General features: G+C 33.0%; 1 protein-coding gene and 1 non-coding gene across 2 annotated transcripts; both read left to right on the top strand.

Annotated features, from left to right (window-relative positions):
* Positions 1 to 16,049: 16,049 nt before the first annotated feature.
* Positions 16,050 to 20,505, top strand: LOC105155669 (methylsterol monooxygenase 1-1). Its single transcript, XM_011071590.3, has 5 exons — positions 16,050 to 16,640; positions 16,875 to 17,197; positions 19,369 to 19,516; positions 19,617 to 19,649; positions 20,202 to 20,505. Exons 1-5 carry the CDS (start codon positions 16,311 to 16,313, stop codon positions 20,268 to 20,270), a joined length of 903 nt encoding a protein of 300 aa, XP_011069892.1. The 5' UTR covers positions 16,050 to 16,310; the 3' UTR covers positions 20,271 to 20,505.
* Positions 20,506 to 20,757: 252 nt separating this feature from the next.
* On the top strand, positions 20,758 to 20,830 carry TRNAK-CUU (transfer RNA lysine (anticodon CUU)). Its single transcript has one exon. It is a non-coding gene; the product is annotated as a tRNA-Lys (tRNA).
* Positions 20,831 to 21,251: the final 421 nt, after the last annotated feature.

The following is a 21,251-nucleotide window of genomic DNA, read 5'->3' as shown; positions in this document are numbered from 1 at the left end:
TGTATCGGTGGAGGCTATCGTGCAGCCCCGTCGACAGCCTTGAAACTTTAGCCTAGAATTGTCAGGGGTTTGGGTTCCTTTGGACAATACATACACTACGCGAGCTGGTGAAGCAGTTCAACCCTGACTTGGTTTTCATCTCCTAGACCAAGTCAAAATCTTGGAGAAACGAGATGATGAAACATAAAGTTAATGATTTTGGAGTATGTATGGATTCCCGAGGTAAGAGTGGCGGCTTATTGCTTTTATGGAGGAAGGACATCGGTGTCTGGGTATAATGGTTTTTCACTAATCACATTGACACTACAGTAGGTCTTGAGGGAGCGGCGAAAAGATAGACGTTCACAAACCTTTATGGAACTCCAAAAGGCTCTGATTGCAAGGTGTCTTGGGATCTATTGTGCTATCTTCATATGGTGTCAGCCTGGCCTTGGTTGTTCAGAAGGGATTCTAATGAAATTTTGCACCAGCATAAGAAGCAGGGGATTCACCCTTGGGCACAATGGCAAATCGAGGCCTTTCACCATTCTTTGGGGGATTGTAAACTGAATGACTTGGTGTGCTCGGGGCATATGTTTACGTGGTGTAATAATGTAGAGCACCCCGCCACCGTGAGGGAGCGTTTGGATCGTGCCTTTAGGGATAATAAATGGGCCACGAAATTTCCCTCAACAAGGGCATCTCACATCTCAAAGGCATGTTTAGATCATACAGTTCTCTTTTAGGACTTAGAGCCTCGTTAGGTTAGTGAAACTAACCCAAGAAATCCAGGTCTCGGTTTAAGGTAGCTTGGTGAAGATCATAAGAGTATGCTAAAGTGGTTAAGTAACGCTGGAGATGGGTACCGACGTTTGAAGCGAATGCATCACTGTGGAGTCGAATTAGAAACTGTAGGCAAAATTTGAAGGAATGGAGCCGGATGCATTTTGGGAATATTACTAGATGCATTAAGGAATTGAATGAGGAGATCGATAAGCTAAGGGAAGGAATGCTGATGGGAGAGAAAGAGGCGATTAGAGTTCCTCGTGATGAGTTGGAGGAATTATTAGAACGGATAAGACATTATGGAAATAGAGGGGTAAGGAGTTGTAGTTAAAGAGGGGGACGAAACGCTAGATTTTTCCATACTCAAGCCACTGAGAGGTTCTTTTGGAAAGAGATCTTGAAACTTAAGAATGAGCAAGGTAACTCTAGGGGGTAAAGATGAGGTCCAAAAGATTGTGTTATTATTTTGATCACCTTTTTCGCTCACACAGCCTGACTCTCTTGTGATAGATGAGACCCTTTCGTGTGTACTAGTGGTAACTGACGCTATGAATGAGGAGCTCAGTAAGTTGTTTTCCTCTTAGGAGGTAAAACGAGCGCTCTTTTAGATGAACCCCCTTAAATTTTTGGGCCCTGACGATATGTCTTCTATCTTTTTTCAAAAGTTTTGGAATGTGATTGGTAACGATACTACTTCATGTGTCCTTCGGTTCCTTAATGATAGACTACTTGAACTTAAATTTTATTCTATTCATATAGTGTTGCTCCCCAAATGTGCTCACCTAGAGATGGTTTCCGATTCCATCCCTTTAGTCTGTGTAATATAGTGTACAAAATTGCATCTAAGACTATAGCTAATTGTATTAAACTATTAATTGGTAACATCATCTCTAAGTCTCGATCGGCTTTTGTTCATTGATCACTGACAACATGTTCATTGCTTAAGAACTTAACCATTAACTAGCTCACAAATATTGGGTTACTTCAGGCCGCATTTCTCTTATCAGTAAAGTATATGACCTCATCGAATGGATTTTTCTTGAATAAGTGTTATTTAGATTATGGTTTAATGTGCAACTGGTTAAGTTGATCTTGTTATGTGTTACTAGTGTACTCTCGTATTCTATTATACTCAAAGGGGTCCCATTTCTGTAAGTCTCATAAGAGAATGAATTTGTATCTTATTAATTAATCGTAAGGGTATATATACAAGTATCGAAATCCTATAATAGGAAGAAAAATATCCTATTACAATCAATCAGCTCTTCCTATTATTTAGCCTACAAATCAGCCTATGTCTGTTATATATCTAAATCCAACAAAGAAGCCTATTTAAAATCTCTAACACTCCTCCTCAAGTTGGAGCATAGATATTAATCATGTCCAACTTGTTACATAGATAATCAATCTAGACCCCGTTAAGAGCTTTTGTGAATATATCACCTAGTTGTCCTCTAGTCACATAACCTGCAGTGGTCAAACCATGTTGGATCGACAATCAGTCTCACTATATTTTGTCCATTCATGAGATTTTTATTGGAAGCAATGTGAAGTGGAGCTTGATTGTCGCACCATAGCTTTACAGGTATTGAGACCTTAATTCCTACTTCACAGATGAGCTGAGATATCCATGTGACTTCACACAAAGATTTGGCCATAGCTCTAATTCAACTTCCACAATTGATCGTGAAACTACATTCTATTTCTTACTCTTCCACAACACCAAATTTTTCCCAGCAAAAACACAATATCGTGAAGAAGATCTCCTATCTTCCTTACACCCTGCCCAATCAAAATCTGGAAACATTCGGTCCTAGTATGACCATAATTTCTATAGAGGATTCCACGTCTTGGGGCACCTTTCAAATAGTGCATGACATGTTGCCTTCCAATGATCAACAGTTGGTGATGACATGTACTGGCTCAACACACTTATTGAATAAGCAATATCAGGACGTGCCATAGTAAGATAATTCAACTTTCCAATAAGAACTTCTATATCTCTCAGGATCCTAAACAATTCACCTTCTTTGGTTAATTATAAATTAAAAACCATTGGATTAGTACATGGTTTAGCACCAAATTTTCCAGACTCCGACCGTAAATCAAGCACACACTTCCTCTAAGATAGGAAGATTCCTTTCTTACTCCTGTTAACTTCTCTCCCAAAAAATACTTTAACATCCTCAAGTCTTTCGTATGGAACTGAGTATGAAGAAAGGACTTCAAAGATCAAATTCCTCTAGAACCACTACATGTTATTACAATATCATCCACATATACAACTAACAAAATACTACCTCCATCAGATTGTCTATAGAAAACAGAATGATTTGATTTGCTCTTCTGCATTCCAAACTTCTGATTAACTTGGCTAAAATTTCCAAATCAATCCCGAGAAGTCTGTTTCAAGCCATATAGAGATTTTTGCAGACGATCAATTTTCCCACTTGAGCAACAAAACTAGGTGGTTGCTCTATATATACCTCCTCTTGAAGATTACCATGAAGAAAGGTATTCTTTGTCTAATTGATGTAAAGGCCAACCATAAGTTGCTACAAGGGAGATAAATAAATTGATACAAGCAAATTTAGCAATAGGAGAAAAAGTATCATGATAGTCCCCTCCACAAGCTGAGCTTGTTTACTTGCATGTAAGGTAATCAAAATCCATTTACTGTCGACATCTAGAAATTTTTGTTTGTTTTGCAGGAGATATTCCAAGAGCTGTTGGAGGATCACCAGCCTTAGGCTATGGCCAATGGCTAGGATACTCCGCCCAAATCGGAGGGCTTAGTGACCGAACAACAGTTGTGGCTGGCAGTGGTCGGGGTCAAGTACAAGGGTCGTGTATTTGGCGTTGGTTTTGAGGCCCACGCCTTGAGCCGAACCTACACATCACCATCACCACCGCCACGCCCAGACATGGAGGATTGGATGGTCCAGCTAGAGACGATTATGGTCAACATGAAAATGAGCATGATGAAGTCGATGCAGGCCACTACCTCAAATGTTGGCCCGTCATTGCCCAGCGCCCCATCAAAATGGATCTAATTAATTACCATTTTTCCCTTTCAAAGAAAATATATAGTCCAACTATTTTTTTCTCTAGGCCTAATTAATGACCATTTTCCCCTTTTAAAGAAAATATATAATTCAACTATTTTTTCTCTATGCCCATAATCAAGCCCAACATGCTTTCAAAAATAAAATTAAGCCTCCATAAAATTATAAATAAAAATAAAATTGCATTAGATCCATTTTTTATCATGGAAAACATATTTTGAGGGTGAAAACTACATTTAACCCTACAAAATATTAAGAAATAGAAGAGAGTTATGAGAAATTATCTGACAAAAAGAGCGAAAGAAGAAAAAAAAGATGTGGAACTTGAGAAAAAAGGAAAAAAAATAAAACTTTAAAAAACAATTAAAGAAATAAAATCTGAGAAATATAAAGATTAAAAACACACACATATACTCACAAAAAAAGGTCTTCAATGATATTCTAACAGAATTCATATTGCTTCTGTCATTTTCTGACAAGAACATCATGTGTGAGTGAGATAAGGTTGTTGGGTTCTGAGAGTAGGCTGTGCAGTGGTCTATCTAACTACACCAAGTCATTGACGTTGACAACTGAAAATCTACCTTTTAAGGGGAACTCATCATTGCGTATATTTTCTCTTAAATGATTTTATTTTATTTTATATTTATTTCATTTAAAGTTTTAAAAATAAATTTATTCTGAATTGTGCTAAGAAAAAAATTTAATTTTATTGATATTAACAAACAAGAAATTAGTGATTTTAAATTTTATCTATTTGGTACAAATATTAAGACTATAAGGAACTTGGTTTTCTCTAATATTTTAATGATTACAGGTTAAAAATTACGGTGATGTGGGCTCACACCTAGGTATCCTAAAAAGACATAAATGTCATCAGAGATTCAGGCCTAAAATGGTTCAAGATCTAAGCCCCGATTCTTCGAGTTATACTAATCCGGGCCTAAACCGATTTGAGCCTGTATATGTACTAATTCAGCATGATTATATCAATCTTGTACTAATAGTCCACGTGTAATCATACAATTTGATCATTAAAAATATATTTTCCATGACCCAGGTACGATTTTTTGTCACTTTTACTATTTCTTATAGGCAAATTTTATTCCCTATGAATTTACTAATTTGGACATCAGAGGCTATATCCGGAGCCTTGGCAGTATTGTTCGCACATGCACTATTTTTGCGTATTACACAAGTGAATCCTAGTGAACTTAAACATTTTGAAAATGATTATATATAGATAAGACCCATTTTGCAACCCTGATTCGGATACTCAATAATTGGTGCCCGTTCATGAAAAAATCAATTACATTTTATTTTTTTAGAACTTGAAAATAGCTGCGACTCCAGTTAAAGAAAGGAATGCAACGGGCGATGATGGCCGTATGGTGAAAATCAATCATAGTTTTTTTAGAACATTATGCAGCTCTATGGACCTCCAGGCGCTCTGAACTGTAGAACTCTCGTGACGACCTTATGGTGTAGCTGAAGAGATTAATTTATAAATTTGTGCTCTATAAAGTGTGGTTGGGTCCACTATTAAGTATAAATTTGAGTCCTACAATATTTCAAAATAATTAAAATGTGATACTTGAGAATAATAATTTTATTCAAAAATCATAATAATAGTAATCAATATTTTGTTCATCTCTCTTCGAACAAACGATATAATAATAATTATAACTATTATAATACATTTATCATAGACAAATGGTATAACAATTAATTATATCACACTTACCACACCCTTGATTTCTAGAATGGGTGGACGATTCTCGATGGGAACACATACACGAGTAAATCCTGACGAAAATCCTCGATGGGTCCACAATACTAACGTATGAGTAGATCTTGATGAAGATTCACATGGGATTCGCATACTACGTGATGATAACCTATTGATAACATAGACTTCACTTATCATTGCAAAATCATTATTTGATTATGATAATAAGTGATACTCCCTATCATGTGGGCCAAAGATCATCGTTTACATCTGTACGACGTTTAATATAAAGCTTTCTCTTCCCTTACAAGCTTGTATCTAAATTATATTATATACATATATAAACAAAAAAAAAGCTTATTAAATAAAAATAGACTAAGAGTGTGAAATAATAAACTTTTATAAAATATATTTATAAAAAGCAACATAAAATGCATGATTTGAACAACGTTGTAAAATTCGTAAAAAATATAAACACACACAATTGAACAAAAGTAATCGAAAAGACAATTCTTGCAATTCAATACCAAAATCAAATGCACTCCAAAAGTATAAATTAAATTGAGGAGACGCAGTTCAAAACCAAATGTTACGATGGAATCAAATGCAATTCTATTGGATGGACGTGAATTCGAATTAAATACGATGAGATCAAATTGAATCAAGTTAAAAATAAATAAAAATTAAGTCAATAATAGAATTAAATTGAATATTAGCTAGTATCAAATAAAACTTACTCTTAAAATATAAAATAACTATAAGTTATATTAATATTATATTATTGAAGATAAAATTTTGAATAAACGCAAAATAAATATTTTCCTACAAGATTTTTTATAATTAAATAAGATTTTGGATAAATACAAAATAAGTATTTAATGTACAAAATAAATATTTTAACCGATAAGAGTTTTTAATAATTAAAAAATAATTTTAGATAAATATAAAATAAATATTTAATATATTTAAAATAAACAATATTTCTAACCAATGAGATTTTTTTAGTAAGTTAAAAACTCAAAATTCTAAGAATTTAATGTTGAGTTAAAATTGGCTCAATTATAGGCAATTATCGTTCTGCTATATATATATATATATATATATATATTTATAGACTCGGATAAAAGGAAGAAAAGGAGAAAGCAACAGAAGAACTTTTTATCTGGAGAAAAAAGTTAAAGATCACATAAAAGCACGAGGAGAAGACGACGAGATAAGTGGAGAAATTGATTAACATCGGGACAGTCGTTTAAGCCCAATATTCTACTCCATGTATTTTTCTGAATTTTTCTTCTTTGTGTTTGATTTAATTAATATGAACTAATTTACATTTTGTTAAGGCTTTTGAAAATCCTAATTGAGACAATATTTTGATTATTCTATCGGATTAATCTACAACTTTATTTTTATATGTCCACAAATTATTGTGTTTATTATTATAATTTGAGAGTCCGACCGTTTCTTAGATTAAATAATTATGTTGATGAACCGGAAAGGAATTCGACATAGTAGATAGTGTAATCTGTGGTGTGAATTGAACGATATGTAAATATACATAAATATGATTCATCTGGTTGCTAGTTTTTTTACAGATCTTAATGCATTATTATCACAAGTTTTAGAATGGAGGAATCAACTGATTCCTTAATAATAATAGGTTTGGTATAGCGAATTAACTTAAAGTACCTCAGCATATGAAAGTACTCGCTCGCTCGTTTCATTAATTTGTTAATTTTGCCATATTATATTTGATAATTATTTTTTTTACAGTAATAATATATCACTTGATTCACGATCGCCTAAACAATTATAAATGAATTATAATTTTGATATTTATTTCATTTAAATTCTCGTGAATGTTGAGACAATAAATTTTTTTTTTATCAAATACAATACCCAATAAATATTATTATAATGATATTGTGATAATTAATACATATGAAAGTAGTTCAGATTGACATCATGTGATGTTCTATTATATATACCCTTTCTTTTTTGGAAATATTTTATTTTAACCACTTCTAACCTATTGCATGAGAATGGGACTTGGGTGGATTTGTCGGTTGCGGCAGTGAAGAATAAGGACAAAGTATGCAGCAGACACTACAGTTAGGTTTTGTTTTGTCATTGAATCAGTTTTATAGTCCTGTTGGGATTGTCTTGTCCCAAAAGATTCTCTTCTGACTGTGGACTGACACCACTTTTTATTATTATTATTATTTTTTTTTGGTAAATATAAATTTTATTAATAAAATAAAATCGTACAGTAGAATAGTGCTCAACTGGTGGTTTCTCCCTCGACAGGCCAAGGGATGCGCCATAATCTATATAACGCACATGAACTAACAGAACGAGATAAATTAACACTGATAATCCTCTGTCTAATATCTTCCACGATAATGGTAGCTATTATATTCGGTGGTCGCTCCCTATGCTCAAAGCGTCTCAAATTTCGTTCCCTCCAAATGTGGTAAATGCAAGCAGCCAGGAGTGCACGATAAGCCAAGTTAATCATATGTTTTCCTCTCCATTTCCTTGCAACCCACTCCACGTCCCGTGACCACTCTCTATTAGGCCATTCAAACCTATTATTATTATTATTATTATTATTGCTTCTAAATATATAATTGTGATTGTTCGATATTTCATCTGATTTTATTTCAACAACAAAAAAAATAAGATAAAATGAGTTTAATTGTAATTATATGATTGATGTGATGAGTAAAACTATGTTAAATAAAAAAGAAAAAGTAATAATTGTAATTAATGTAATATATTTCTTAGAGTAACAAAATGTGTTTGAGATAGTTTTTTTTTTAAATAAGAAATATTTTTCTATAAACAAAAAAATCACCGGCTTACTCAAATGAGACGAGATTAAAAATTAGAGTTAAAAATATTTTGCATCCCTAAAGTATAAAAATATAATAAAAATTCATGACAGAATAATTTGACATTGACAGAACAAAAATTTCCTTCTCACTCACTCGCTCTACTTTTTATTTTACTCTTAAAGTATGTTTTATTAAAAAAAAATATTTCCAGAAGTACTTTGAATGATTTAATTGTTTTACTCAAACTCTATTTAAAATAATAATGTTTAAATTTATAGTTTTTGTAAATTATATATTACAAAAAATATTTAAAAACTCAATATAGCATATGCTTATATAAACTAAATTATTTATATCTAAAAAATGCACATAAATATGTATGAATCGCGCGCTATGCATATAATTTTATAGATTATAGACTTTATATTTAATAACATATACAAATAACTAAAATATATCATATCTTTACTCAAAGAATTATAGAAAGTTATTGATTAATTGTATATATATAAATTTGTAGTTTACAGTACATATATATATGTGTTCAATATAATATTTTAAAATTGTATTCATAATATGTATATAAAGAAAATGTTTAATATATATATATAACAATACAGAACACAAATTATCTAATTTACTGAACAGTAATATAAACATTATAAGAATTATAAATTTATAGAATTTATACAGATTTTTATATACTAATTACAAAAATCGCATATTTTGGTACTATTTATTTTAAATGAAAAATTTATAATAATTTACATTATGTTTTAGGTGGTTGATTGTAATAAATTTATTTTAGCATGTGTGGCAGCCATAATTTAATTTTTCCTAATATTTGTAACATAATTCTTCGAGCTATCCAATATTTCTTTATTTCATTTTACGTGTAGAGCCAGACTTGGGTGCTTTAAAAACACATAAAATACCTGAGCGAATTACATTTTTTGTACCATATTTTAGGTCACTGTGCAGTTATGGTACAATGTTTTATCAACTTAACAAAAACAGTACCATATAAATGAAAATTATACAAATTATATTCCACCATTAATTTTTTAATAGAAATGGCACGTGAGTCGCACGTGGCCGTTGAGTCATGATTTTTAGGTGGTTAAAAACATTGACAATGAGCGTTGGAGGAAAACTGATGGTTGTTAGGTCGTTCTTTTTGTTTTTGAGTATTTTTTAACTCATTTTTTTTTCCTCTCCAAATTTTTGTCTTTCTAGCTATGTAATGAGTTTCTCCCATTTTTGTTTCTATTTCCAGCTGATCTCGCTCGAGCTTCGCGATCTCAACGGATGGCCTCTGAGCTGGCTGCTTAATCTTTCAAGATCTAGTGATCGGCTCCTGAGAACAAAATAAGAACGTGAAGCTCGTCAGGTGCGTCCCCTACAACGACCCTCTGACGTTGAAGTTAGTGTTGCTCAAGGTAAAAATGTGCGATCGGATGAATACAGGTCGAAAATAATAATAGCACAGTTGCCTCTAAAATAGAGCGTCGGCGTATTTATAGTGCCCAAGTGGTTACTGTTGTTTGGGCCACGTGTAAACATTTGAGGTATGGGTGTCTTCAATCGGACGGCTTTTCGCCTATCGGGGTCTTCTGTAAGTAATCAGGTCGTATCATGGACTATCCAACCAGCTGAGCTTGATGCACGAATCTGCTTCTGTAATGCTGAAAATATCCTTCATTAAGGACATTTTCGATATTCCGTATTAAAATTGGGTTTTGCCCATCACCAGCTATGCATTCATTATATGAACACCTTATTAATATATAAGACATTTGCATAAAATGTTGTAACAATTTAATGCAATTTGTCCATAAAAGAAGTAAGTTTGTCCTTACACATCCAAAAATATAAGCTAATAGTGTGCATTTGCACAATACAAAAGTTGTCCAAAAATAATTCAACTGCAAGTCACCAAAAAGGTTATACCAACACCAACAAATATTTGGATCAAATTCCCTTCTTACCACCCTTATATTTCAATCTGGCCTTTGAAGATTATGAGATAGTTCCAGCATTTTTTAATATTTTAATTGTTAGTTTTCTTCAATACTCATTGTCAGCATTTTTAACTGTCCAATAGTCATGATTTAACAGTCATGTGCCACTCACATGTCAATTCTCATCCAAAAGTTAACGATGGTACATAATTTGTATAATTTTTTATTTATATGGTATTGTTTTTGTCAATCTGACAAAGTATGGCACCGCGACTTCAAAGTAGCTTTAAGTATGTGATGAGGTAATTTTCAAAAGATCAAATTGCCCCTATTTTTTAAAAGAATATGCAGTAAAGGACAGGATCCGCGCATGAAGGTGCGGGTCGGGCCCGACCCGCCCTACCCAGACCAATGGACTTGCCCGCTTTGATAACCGTTGGATCACCTAATATCAGGATGCTCAGATGATACCACGTGGCACCTTACCATGTAGTAATGTACGCTATAAATACCAGCATTTATGAATATTTACACAAGTGCATTTATCATATTTTTTTAATCTCACTCGTTCTCCAGTTATCGCTTTCGGGCCTACTTTTTTAACTTAAGTATCGGAGGGCCTTAATTGGGGGCTATCCAACAAGCCTAACGCGTGTTCTGTTCTCAGGATCCACTCATAGGAAGCTCAAAGAGGGATTCAGTGACTCGTTCGCAGGGTACCAAATTCAGTGACCCGATCTCAGGGTATCAGGTTCAGCAATTCGATCCAAATTATGCGACCTCCATCAGTATGGTACCACAATCCATTCAAATACCCCTAGTCATATTGATTAATGTCTTAAGTGGGCTTGGACCTACATCTATGGGACTCGAGTCGTCTCGGTCCAATTGCAATCTAGCCCAGATAGTCAAACCTAAGTATGTGCTACTTCACCATGACCGCACCATCAAAATTGCATTAACAGTCCATATGTGATAATTGCAACTCAGTTATATTCACCATGCTCCAAGTACAACTTTTGTATACCTTTAAAAAAATATTTATGAGCACGATATCTTAACAACCTCATCAACTTAAGTATCAAAAAATTATAATTAAATTTTTTTTGATAATATTATCTCGTGCTCTATTTTTCAGAGTTATCATAGGTAATCTTAGGTTTTTATGACCTATCTCTAGATCATCTAGACCCTCAGGACTTGACCTAATCCTTACTCAAATGAGATCTCATGCTCATTATCTTACATGTTAATCTAGCTACTTGGAACTACATTTTGATATTTTCAATTATATGTAATAAATGTTATGTAAATATAACATTTACACATTATATAATTGGCTTAAATATGTTTTTGGTTCAATAATTTTGATACTTTGGCATTTTTATCATTTATCTTTTTAGTGGTGCAAAATAATTTTATAATTTTTTGATATTTTGTAATTTTGGTCCCTCCGATGTCAAACTTTGCAAATATCGCCGAACAAATCATGTGAACTTCACGTCGTTCATTTAAATTGGGACTTTTGTTCTGATTGGTTCACTTTTGCCAACATGAAGAAAAAAATAAAATAAAAGAATAACGTGACACATGATTTATTCCAACAATATTTGTAAAATCCGGCATCAAAAGAACCAAAATTGTGAAATATCAAATAATTACATAATCTTTTTGCAACTCCCAAAAAAATAAAGGATAAAAATGCTAAAATCACAAGGAACACATGATTTATTTAGGAAATTTTTAAACAATCTAGCACCTCAAATACAAAAATTGCGAAATATAAAAAATTAAAGAGATAATAATGAAATGACCCTTACATAATTATGATAAAGTCGAGTTTTAGAAATCAGTCTAAATAGTCTAACTGTGAACCATGACCGAATGAGGTCACTCGTGCAATTTGTATGCTACAATAAAGTTCCCATTACTTAATTGGTCATGTCACGTGCCAATGTTATATGATTCAGACGCCATTTAAGTGTTATTTAACAAACGCTACTTGAAGTCAATGAAATCTAGCTCAATTGGTGAAACTAAAAACGCATAATGTTAGAGGTTGTGGGTTTGAACTCCTTTTTATGTGTGGGATATTATTTCTACTAAATAGTATGTGTATTGTTTTCACTGAATAGTAGGTGGTATTTTCACTATATTAGTAAGCATTTATTGTAATATCTGACATGAATAATTATAAAATTCAAATTTAATGTATAGCCCAAAAAAAAAAAAAAAAACATCCGCCGCCCCCTTGCACTCCGACTTTAGGTCTGGAAAAAAAAAAAATCTCAACCAAAATCTTCTCAAAATCGTCCATTTTCATCTGAGCAAATTTGAGTATTCAATAGGATGCGATCACGCTTTATTGAGTATTCAAAATTTTTTTTATCATCCATTGTTCTTTATCACTTTTCGAGTCTAATTAGGTCATTTTGATTCTATTTTCAATTAGGTCGTTATAGTGCATATGAAATCGTTGCGCTAACTTTTGGGTATAGGGTCCTTATTTTATTTATTAATTTATATAAGAAAAAGTACGGATGTCTTGTGTTCCAATCACCACTGCATATTAGAGCACGTCTCAAAAACTAAAGTTCATTAGAGTACTTACAAATACTTGCGTATTAATACAGGTTTCATATCTTTAGCAGGGATTAAACTCATAATCTTATGAAAGTTATCCATTTTTACTGATCGAGTTAACAAGAATCGACAATATGTTTTCATATTTGTTATTATTATTTTGAAATAATTACACCGTCCTTTCCATCGATTAATTTATTATCGACTTATTGCAGATCAAATAATTTTTTTTCGACTAAACTACCCTTATAAAGGTTCATGAACATATACATCCCCACAGCGTTAAAGCGTGAAGACGTGTGAGGGTAATTTTATCATAAAAAGATTTATCTAGCCTGCAATAAGCCAGTAATAAGTCAATCGAGGGTAAATATAGATTTTTTATCTAATTTTTTTGTTTATGACTAACAACGTGACTTATTTGTTGAACGAAAGCAAATATCAAAAGTGTTAGATGTATTTTTCCAAACTATAAAGGATTTACATATAATTACACCAAATTCCAGGAAAAGAAAGTGTGATTATCCCTTATCTCTATAATGATTATAACACGTTTTACGCATCACATTAACTGCGGTTGTTCCACTTTTACCCCACACCTAATCACATGCTCAAGAAGAAATCTGATATCAACTAAACACACCGTCTCTCGTTAAAATGACACGAGATGGGATGAAATTACGAGTAATCACATAATAATATTTCTCATTTGATCCTTTATATTTATTACAAATAAAAAATACAAAAAAATAAATAAATAAATAGCAATGCATATCATGACAGGTCTCCTTGTACAGTGATTTACAAGACTCAAGTCAAATCATAGGCACCTTTCAACACGTAAAACACGCCACAAGTCTCAGAAAAATACTCAATTTACACATACCATAACATCAATTCGAACAAACATCACCTTGTCAAAAAATTTCAGGTGGTCCAATGCACTAATTATGATCTTGCATAGTTATAAATTATTTTTTACACTAAAAAATATAAGTAATTTGTGTAATAATATTGACGTTTTTTAGGAACATATGTGTAATTTTTTAAAATAAAAATAATTTTATGTAAATAATATCGATGTTTTTATGAGTATATGTGTAATTATCAAAAAGGTAAGAGTAGTTTATGTAACAGACCATAAGTCTGGGTGTGTAAATATAATTATTCCTATTTTAAATTGTAAAATATATCAGTGAAAAAATGTAATTTTCTCTCATAATCAGCTACTAATGAGAAAATTAAAAATTATGACGGATACTGAATAACTATACTTGCACAACGACTACCAATCGTTGTTTTTGTAGGTAAGGTCAAAACATTAGTTTTTGCCGAAAATCATGTCACTATCAAATATTCATCAACTATGATCAAAATTTAAATTTTTATATTGATATTATCTGATCGTAATAGATAATATTAATTTATTATAATTTTTAAGTTGTGATTATTTAATAATATAAAAAATAATTGATAATGTTGTACTGTATACAAGTGCTTTTCTCTTGGTCAAATTAAAAATCAATTTAGAACTTTTATTATAAATCAGTGTGTACATAGTTAACCTTTTTTTTTTTTTTTGTAAATTTGTGTGATGCATTTAAATGTGTGTATATAATTAATTAAAAATGCTAAGAAATTATTGTACAGAAAAGTATATATTTTAATTCGATAAATAAAAAGAGGATGAATTACAATGAGCTCCCCTGAAGTTTGGCATAATTATAGATACATCCTCGTTGTTTGAAAAATAATACCCCCTAATATTTAATGAAATTATGTAATCGTTAAATGGAGGTATAAACTTGCCAACTTCGCACTTATTGTATTTTTTATTTTTTAAAAAAAATTAAAACTTATAGAAACGGATGGGATGGATGGAAAAAATTTTAAAAATTATAAAAAAATTATCCGCTTAGTCCATAAAAAATAAATAAAATTATAATTTTTAATCCACAAGGATACTTTGGTTAGTTCACCATAGAAAATGGATGGAAACCTAACGGATTGCTCTAATTGCTAGACGACCGTTAAAATCAGGGAGTATTAGTAGTTTTTTTAATTAATGAGAGGATATTTGTAATTATGCCAAACCTCAGGGGAGGTCGTTGTAATTTACCCTAAAAAATAATTATGAGAAATTATTGAGAAAAAAAAAGAACGAAATTGAGAAAAGAGTGAAAAAAATATTAAAAATACGAAATTAATTTTTAGAAAAATATCAGAGTGGAAGTTTGAAAATACAAAAAAGATGCCTTAAATTATAAAAGAATACAGATTATAAATATATATTTCATACTATATTTTATATACATAATATGTAATAATTTTCAAAAACACACATACAAAGTTTGATTTTTTTTTTTATCTATTTTAAATATGAAGTATAATAACATTAATTTATTAATAAAAATTAAATTATTTTTTTAGTGAATAAGTCACAATTACATCATGAATTACAACCATTAATAATTAATATTGTAATTATCAATATTAAATATAGGAATAATTATATTGTTCTTCCTCAGATTTGGGTAATTACTTAAAAATCCCTTATGGTTTAAAAAATTATATCTAATACGTCTAACATTTGTTTATGTATAACAAATAGACCCTCCTGTCAGTCAAGCTTTACCAAATTTATTTATATTAGTAAACAAGTTGAATGAAAATCTATATTTATCCCTGATTGACTTATTGCAGATAAAAAAAAAAAAACTTTTTTAATCAAACTACCATTACACATATTCACACGATAACGAGTGTGGGGAACTACATCTCCACTCTTATAAGGGTATTTTGGTTAAAAAATGATTTGCATTGTTTGCAATAAGTGAGTAATAAGTGAAATTATATGAATTGTTACAAATGATGGAATCTACTTGTTAGATAGAAACAAATATCAGATGCGGAAGATCTAATTTTTCAAATTATAAAAAATCCATGTACAATTACATTAAATTTTAAGAAAGAAAAATATAATTATGCCTTAATTATGGAATCTTGTTTTCATTAAATAGAAAATTCAAATTATTAGCTAAGAACACGTAAAAACCGCATGCTCTGCCTAAAGTACCCAACTAATGACTCAGAAGACTGCAAAACCACACTCACAAAAGTTAAAACCCTGTCCAGAAACACTGCTCTCTCTCTCTCTCTCTCTCTCTCTCTCTCTCATACAAACATACAGAGAGATTTTATAAATATTCCCCACCTCTTCTTCAATTCTTTCCCGCATATTTTAACAGACCATCTGACAGAAAAAACGAACACGCTAGTACATAAACAGGCAGGCATCACCCAGAGATCCCACACCAAGGAAGAGACGTAGCACCAAGAACACCCACTTTCCTATTCACTCTCCTGAACGGCAATGCTGCCTTACACCACCGTGGAAGCGGCGGAAGCCGCACTCGGTAGATCCCTCTCGGCGGCGGAGACCCTGTGGCTCAACTACTCCGCCAACAAGTCTGACTACTTCCTCTACTGCCACAACATCCTCTTCCTCTTCATCATTTTCTCTGTTTTCCCCTTTTACTACCTTTTTCTTGAGTATTTCTTCCAGAAATATGTTGGGCCTTACAAAATCCAGCCCAAAGTGACGCTCTCCTTCTCTGATACCCTTCGATGCTACAAATCTGTGATGCGCATGTTCTTCCTCGTTGTGGGTCCCCTCCAGCTCGTTTCCTTCCCTTCCATTAAGGTAAGTGTTTTTTTAGTCTTTTAATGATTCAGCGCCATTCTTCGAGTGTTTTGTGAAATTGGGCTATTGGGTTTTAGATTTCCGGATTGATGCAGTTAGTTTTGTGATGGAATGATGGGTGCTTACTGTTGTTGAGTATATGCCCTTTCTTGATCTTAATGTGGGTTATACATGAAGGTCCAATCTTTCTGGATTTCGTTAATGATTTTTCTTCTTCTTGTTTGTTGAATGAAGTTGATAGGGGTAAGAACAAGCTTGCCATTGCCTTCTTTCTGGGAAATTGTGGCTCAATTGGGGGTTTATTTCATCGTGGAGGACTATACAAACTATTGGATCCATAGGTTTCTGCACTGCCAGTGGGGGTACGAGAAAATTCACAAGGTGCACCATGAGTACACCGCGCCGATTGGGTTTGCGGCGCCATATGCTCACTGGGCTGAGATTTTGATCCTCGGGATTCCGTCATTTCTTGGGCCCGCGATGGTCCCCGGCCATATGATTACATTCTGGTTATGGATTGCTCTGAGGCAGATTGAGGCTATTGAGACTCACAGTGGGTAATGCACTTTGCATGCTTCTTGCTCATGCTTTGATTTGATGCAGTTTAGTAAGAGCTTTCCAGCTTTGATTGATTAAGTGTCAGTTATATGTGCTTTGCTTGTGCTAATTTGACCAAATGATGGCTTAACACTGTAATTTATTCACTCTCTTTTCACTATTTGCTTTTGGGATTTCGATTGATCCACTGAAAAGTTAATCGATTGGTGGGTTGAGGTCAATAATAGTGGATTAACTTTTGTGCACGAGTAGTACGATTCTCTCTCTCTCTCTCTCTCTCTCTCTCTCTCTCTCTCTCACACGCACACACACACACACAATTCTTCGGGTAATAGTTGATTCACTTGCATTGTGATTTAGTCACTTTTTAGGTCTAATAACTAGTCATTATTTCTTGCAAGGATTCACATGTTTTCGTGTTTTCCTCATTAAGTTCGTTTCTGAAGTCATAATTATCAGATACATTTCATATCCGGCAAGGTATAGTCTGAGATTTTCCTTGCAAATATTAAATGTGTGGAAACTTTCTATATATAAGGTGTATGGATAACGGAGAATTTGTTTAGTTCCTAAAAGTTGTCTACATCAAATGGTTATATGTTAGGTACTGTAGTGTTACATCTCTGGTTGCCAGTTTCAGTATTTGTACTCTGTAGATATCGAATTTTGTTTCTGAACCTGCTTGATTGGGTACCTTCAGAATAAGTTTTTGTATTTGTATCAGATCATATTAAGAGAATTTATCCGAATTGTAACATCCGAGCTATCCATGTGCATCTATTAAAAGCCAAAATCATTTCATTATGTTTGATTAGATGAAATAATTAGATGAAGTTACATGAATCAGCTAAGACTGAGACAATGAAGATGGATATTAAAAATGACAGTTATTTAAAGTGTTCGGTACTCATATGACGTACTTTTCTATGTTTGAAATGACGATACAATTCTTAAATGTCAAGATTCAACTGATCCCAGAGATTATCTCAGTTTCATAGTGCATCATATTGAGTCGGAGCTGAATATGACACATGTGCATTAATAGTTGAATAAAAGAATTAAATCAGCTAATTTGTTGACATTCAGTACATAAAATGTCTACTGTTTATGCAATTACCAGCATGCAATTTTTTCAACTGAACCAGGCGAACATTATGTTCTGTCCACCAGTTTTTGCCTTTGCTTAACACTGAGTTGTTAGAGTTCTATAGTTGTCATGCTTTATCTTCTTTCTTTTTTTTCCTTTCCTAACTTTATGTATGAAATTAAAAAGCCTGCCAAATGCATATATCCGCATACAACCATCAGAAGATGCCTCAGCAGGCAGGAAGAAGCATTTAGGCCTTAGGAAATAGAAGTAGTCTTATTCATCTTAGGAAATGACATGTATGCCTTAGTTCTCCTTGAATGGCTGTTGGATTGGTTATTGACTTGTATCCTCTCTCCTCGTTCCTACATTACGACAAAACCATATATAAATACTTATTCTGTTTCACTGACAGTGAAGTTTGGAGCAGATGTTATTTACTCATGTTAATTAGACTTTCTTTCTTTGATTTGGAGTTACTATAACGAATTCCGTTACTAATAATAAATTCCTTATTTGAGGAAAGCTAGCCATCAATATCTTCTATGGTTATTGCCGAAGTTATAAGAGTCCTTTGACCACTCAATTGTTCTCTGTTTTCGCAGAACTTCTGCGGGGGGGGGGGGGGTTGCTTTTTCTGTTTATGTTTATATTCATGTTACACGTTCACATACTTCCGTAAAATAATCTCTGTGAAAATGTTATATTCATGAACGGACACAGATGGTCGACCTTGCAGCTACAATAATCTAGCCAACTTTGTAAATTATTTCAATTCATATACATAAAGCACAATGGAGGTGTTTCAGTTGTGTTCACGACGAAGGTATGCTGCTACGAGAAGACAATTCTCATATGGAATTTGTTGCCTAAATACTCATTTGCTGAGTCCAATCTAATATGATGATATCGTCTTGTTTCTTCAATGAGACTTGTGAATTTCATTTGCTTTACTAGGACACCTGATCGCGTTCTTTATCAGCACATATGTAACATATGCTTTTTTATTATACAAAAGCATGATTACATGCTTTCCGCCAACTAGAGATTGTAATGACATGCCTTAATGTGTCAACAATACAGGTACGACTTCCCTTGGACTCCGACAAAATACATTCCCTTTTACGGCGGTCCAGATTACCATGACTACCATCATTATGTAGGTGGACAAAGCCAGAGTAATTTTGCATCAGTATTCACGTATTGTGATTACCTCTACGGCACTGACAAGGTGATTGTTAAAATAGATCACAATTATCCTTAGAGAGGTATTTTATGTTTCAAAAAGATTATGTGTCCTAAACCTGCTTTTTGTTTGGCTTATCTCACAGGGATACCGCTATCAAAAGAAAGTCCTTCAGCAGGTACATTAACTCTTCCAAGATCCAAATGATGGTTCTCTTATACTTTAGCATGTGGAAAGTTAAAACTGGTCATATATTTGTCCAATAATCTGACCAGATAAACTTTACTGAAATAGTCTGATATCCTGGAAATTATCGAGCTCTACGAAATCACATCATTTGGTTAATAATTATTCTTCCCCTAAATTCATATTGCTTTTAGCGGATAAAACCAACAGATCCCCTAATGAAAACACTTGAGTAAAATAAAAAGGACAATGCGATCCCTTGAGCATTTAAGCTTATTTTTTCAAAAAATTTAAAAGCCGCTATGCCTTTTTCTTTGTTCAGAGAGGAGTTTTATGTCTTTCTGTAATTTTACACTGGTTAAATGCAATTAACCCTACTTTCAAATGAAAACAAATGCTTTCACCAAATGACCGTGTCCCGATTAATGCTGTTTACATTACAAGAAGTGTACCTCTTTTACGCACACGTTTTTGAGCGACTTCCACTCCATACATCTTACGACCTCATTGTTCTGTTAACAATCATCATCGTTGATCGTTTCAGTTGCGGGAGGGAGTGAAAAGCAATGGAACTATGCATGAGGTATCTGCAGAAAGTCAGAAAGTGGACTAGTTCCGGTGTGGAGCTCCTAATGGCCTTGTTATCACTAGTCCACATTACTTGGCTTGTTATCATCCGTAAATATAGGTAGAATGCTTGTGTGGATGCTATTCTCATATGATGTTTGTAGGACTTTGTGATCATCCCATGCAATCTTGGGGAAGACCGGACTATGTTAGAATAAAATTTAAGGCTTGTACTGTACTGTACTGTACTATAATGTGTTAGTACTTGGGTTTTGGATTCATTAGCTGTTACAAAATTCAATGTTGATGGTGCTTGAATCTGAACTGAACTCAGATTAACGTGGAACGCACCCTCCATGTGTACAAGAAAACAAAAAACACAGGTGGTGTTAGGGTGTAAATTCCTTTTCTGGATTAGAAGATTAATAACCAGACAGGGGGGAATTCAACTCTTCCTTTCAAGAGCCTAATACACACAAGTGAAACGTGTTTCCGTCGAAAGAATAAATCAGCACTGTTCCAGCAAATAAAAAGCCCGTCTAGCTCAGTCGGTAGAGCGCAAGGCTCTTAACCTTGTGGTCGTGGGTTCGAGCCCCACGGTGGGCGTGTTAATTTTTACACAAAAAACGTTCTTACCTTAATATTTGAAACTATTCATTACCTTCAAGGAAGGAGTAGTACTATTCTCATCTTTCACTTCCGCCTCCACCTTTGTCATCTGTTTTTTTTTTTGTTGAATCGATTATAATTATATCATAAATTCCAATAATTACTAATCAATATTTCAATAACGCCCATAACTTACCAATATTATTTATTAAAATAAATCAAAGAAATATTATCAAAATAAATCATTAATAAAATTATGCGACAGCAACTTGGTCAACAAAACTAGCCCAGATTCTATCACCCCGTTTTGTTGTGAATTCATGGTTTATTATAATAAGAAATTTGGACACATTTATAGGGAAAAAATGGATGTAAAAAATTGTAAAATGTTGGCATTACCCACAAAGCCCAAGCAAAG

The sequence above is a fragment of the Sesamum indicum genome, linkage group LG1 (genome assembly GCF_026168435.1).
Source record: "Sesamum indicum cultivar Baizhima isolate 11 linkage group LG1, ASM2616843v1, whole genome shotgun sequence".
NCBI lineage: Eukaryota > Viridiplantae > Streptophyta > Magnoliopsida > Lamiales > Pedaliaceae > Sesamum > Sesamum indicum.
The sequence above is the reverse complement of the archived record's forward strand: the minus strand, read 5'-3'. Positions and strand labels throughout refer to the sequence as shown.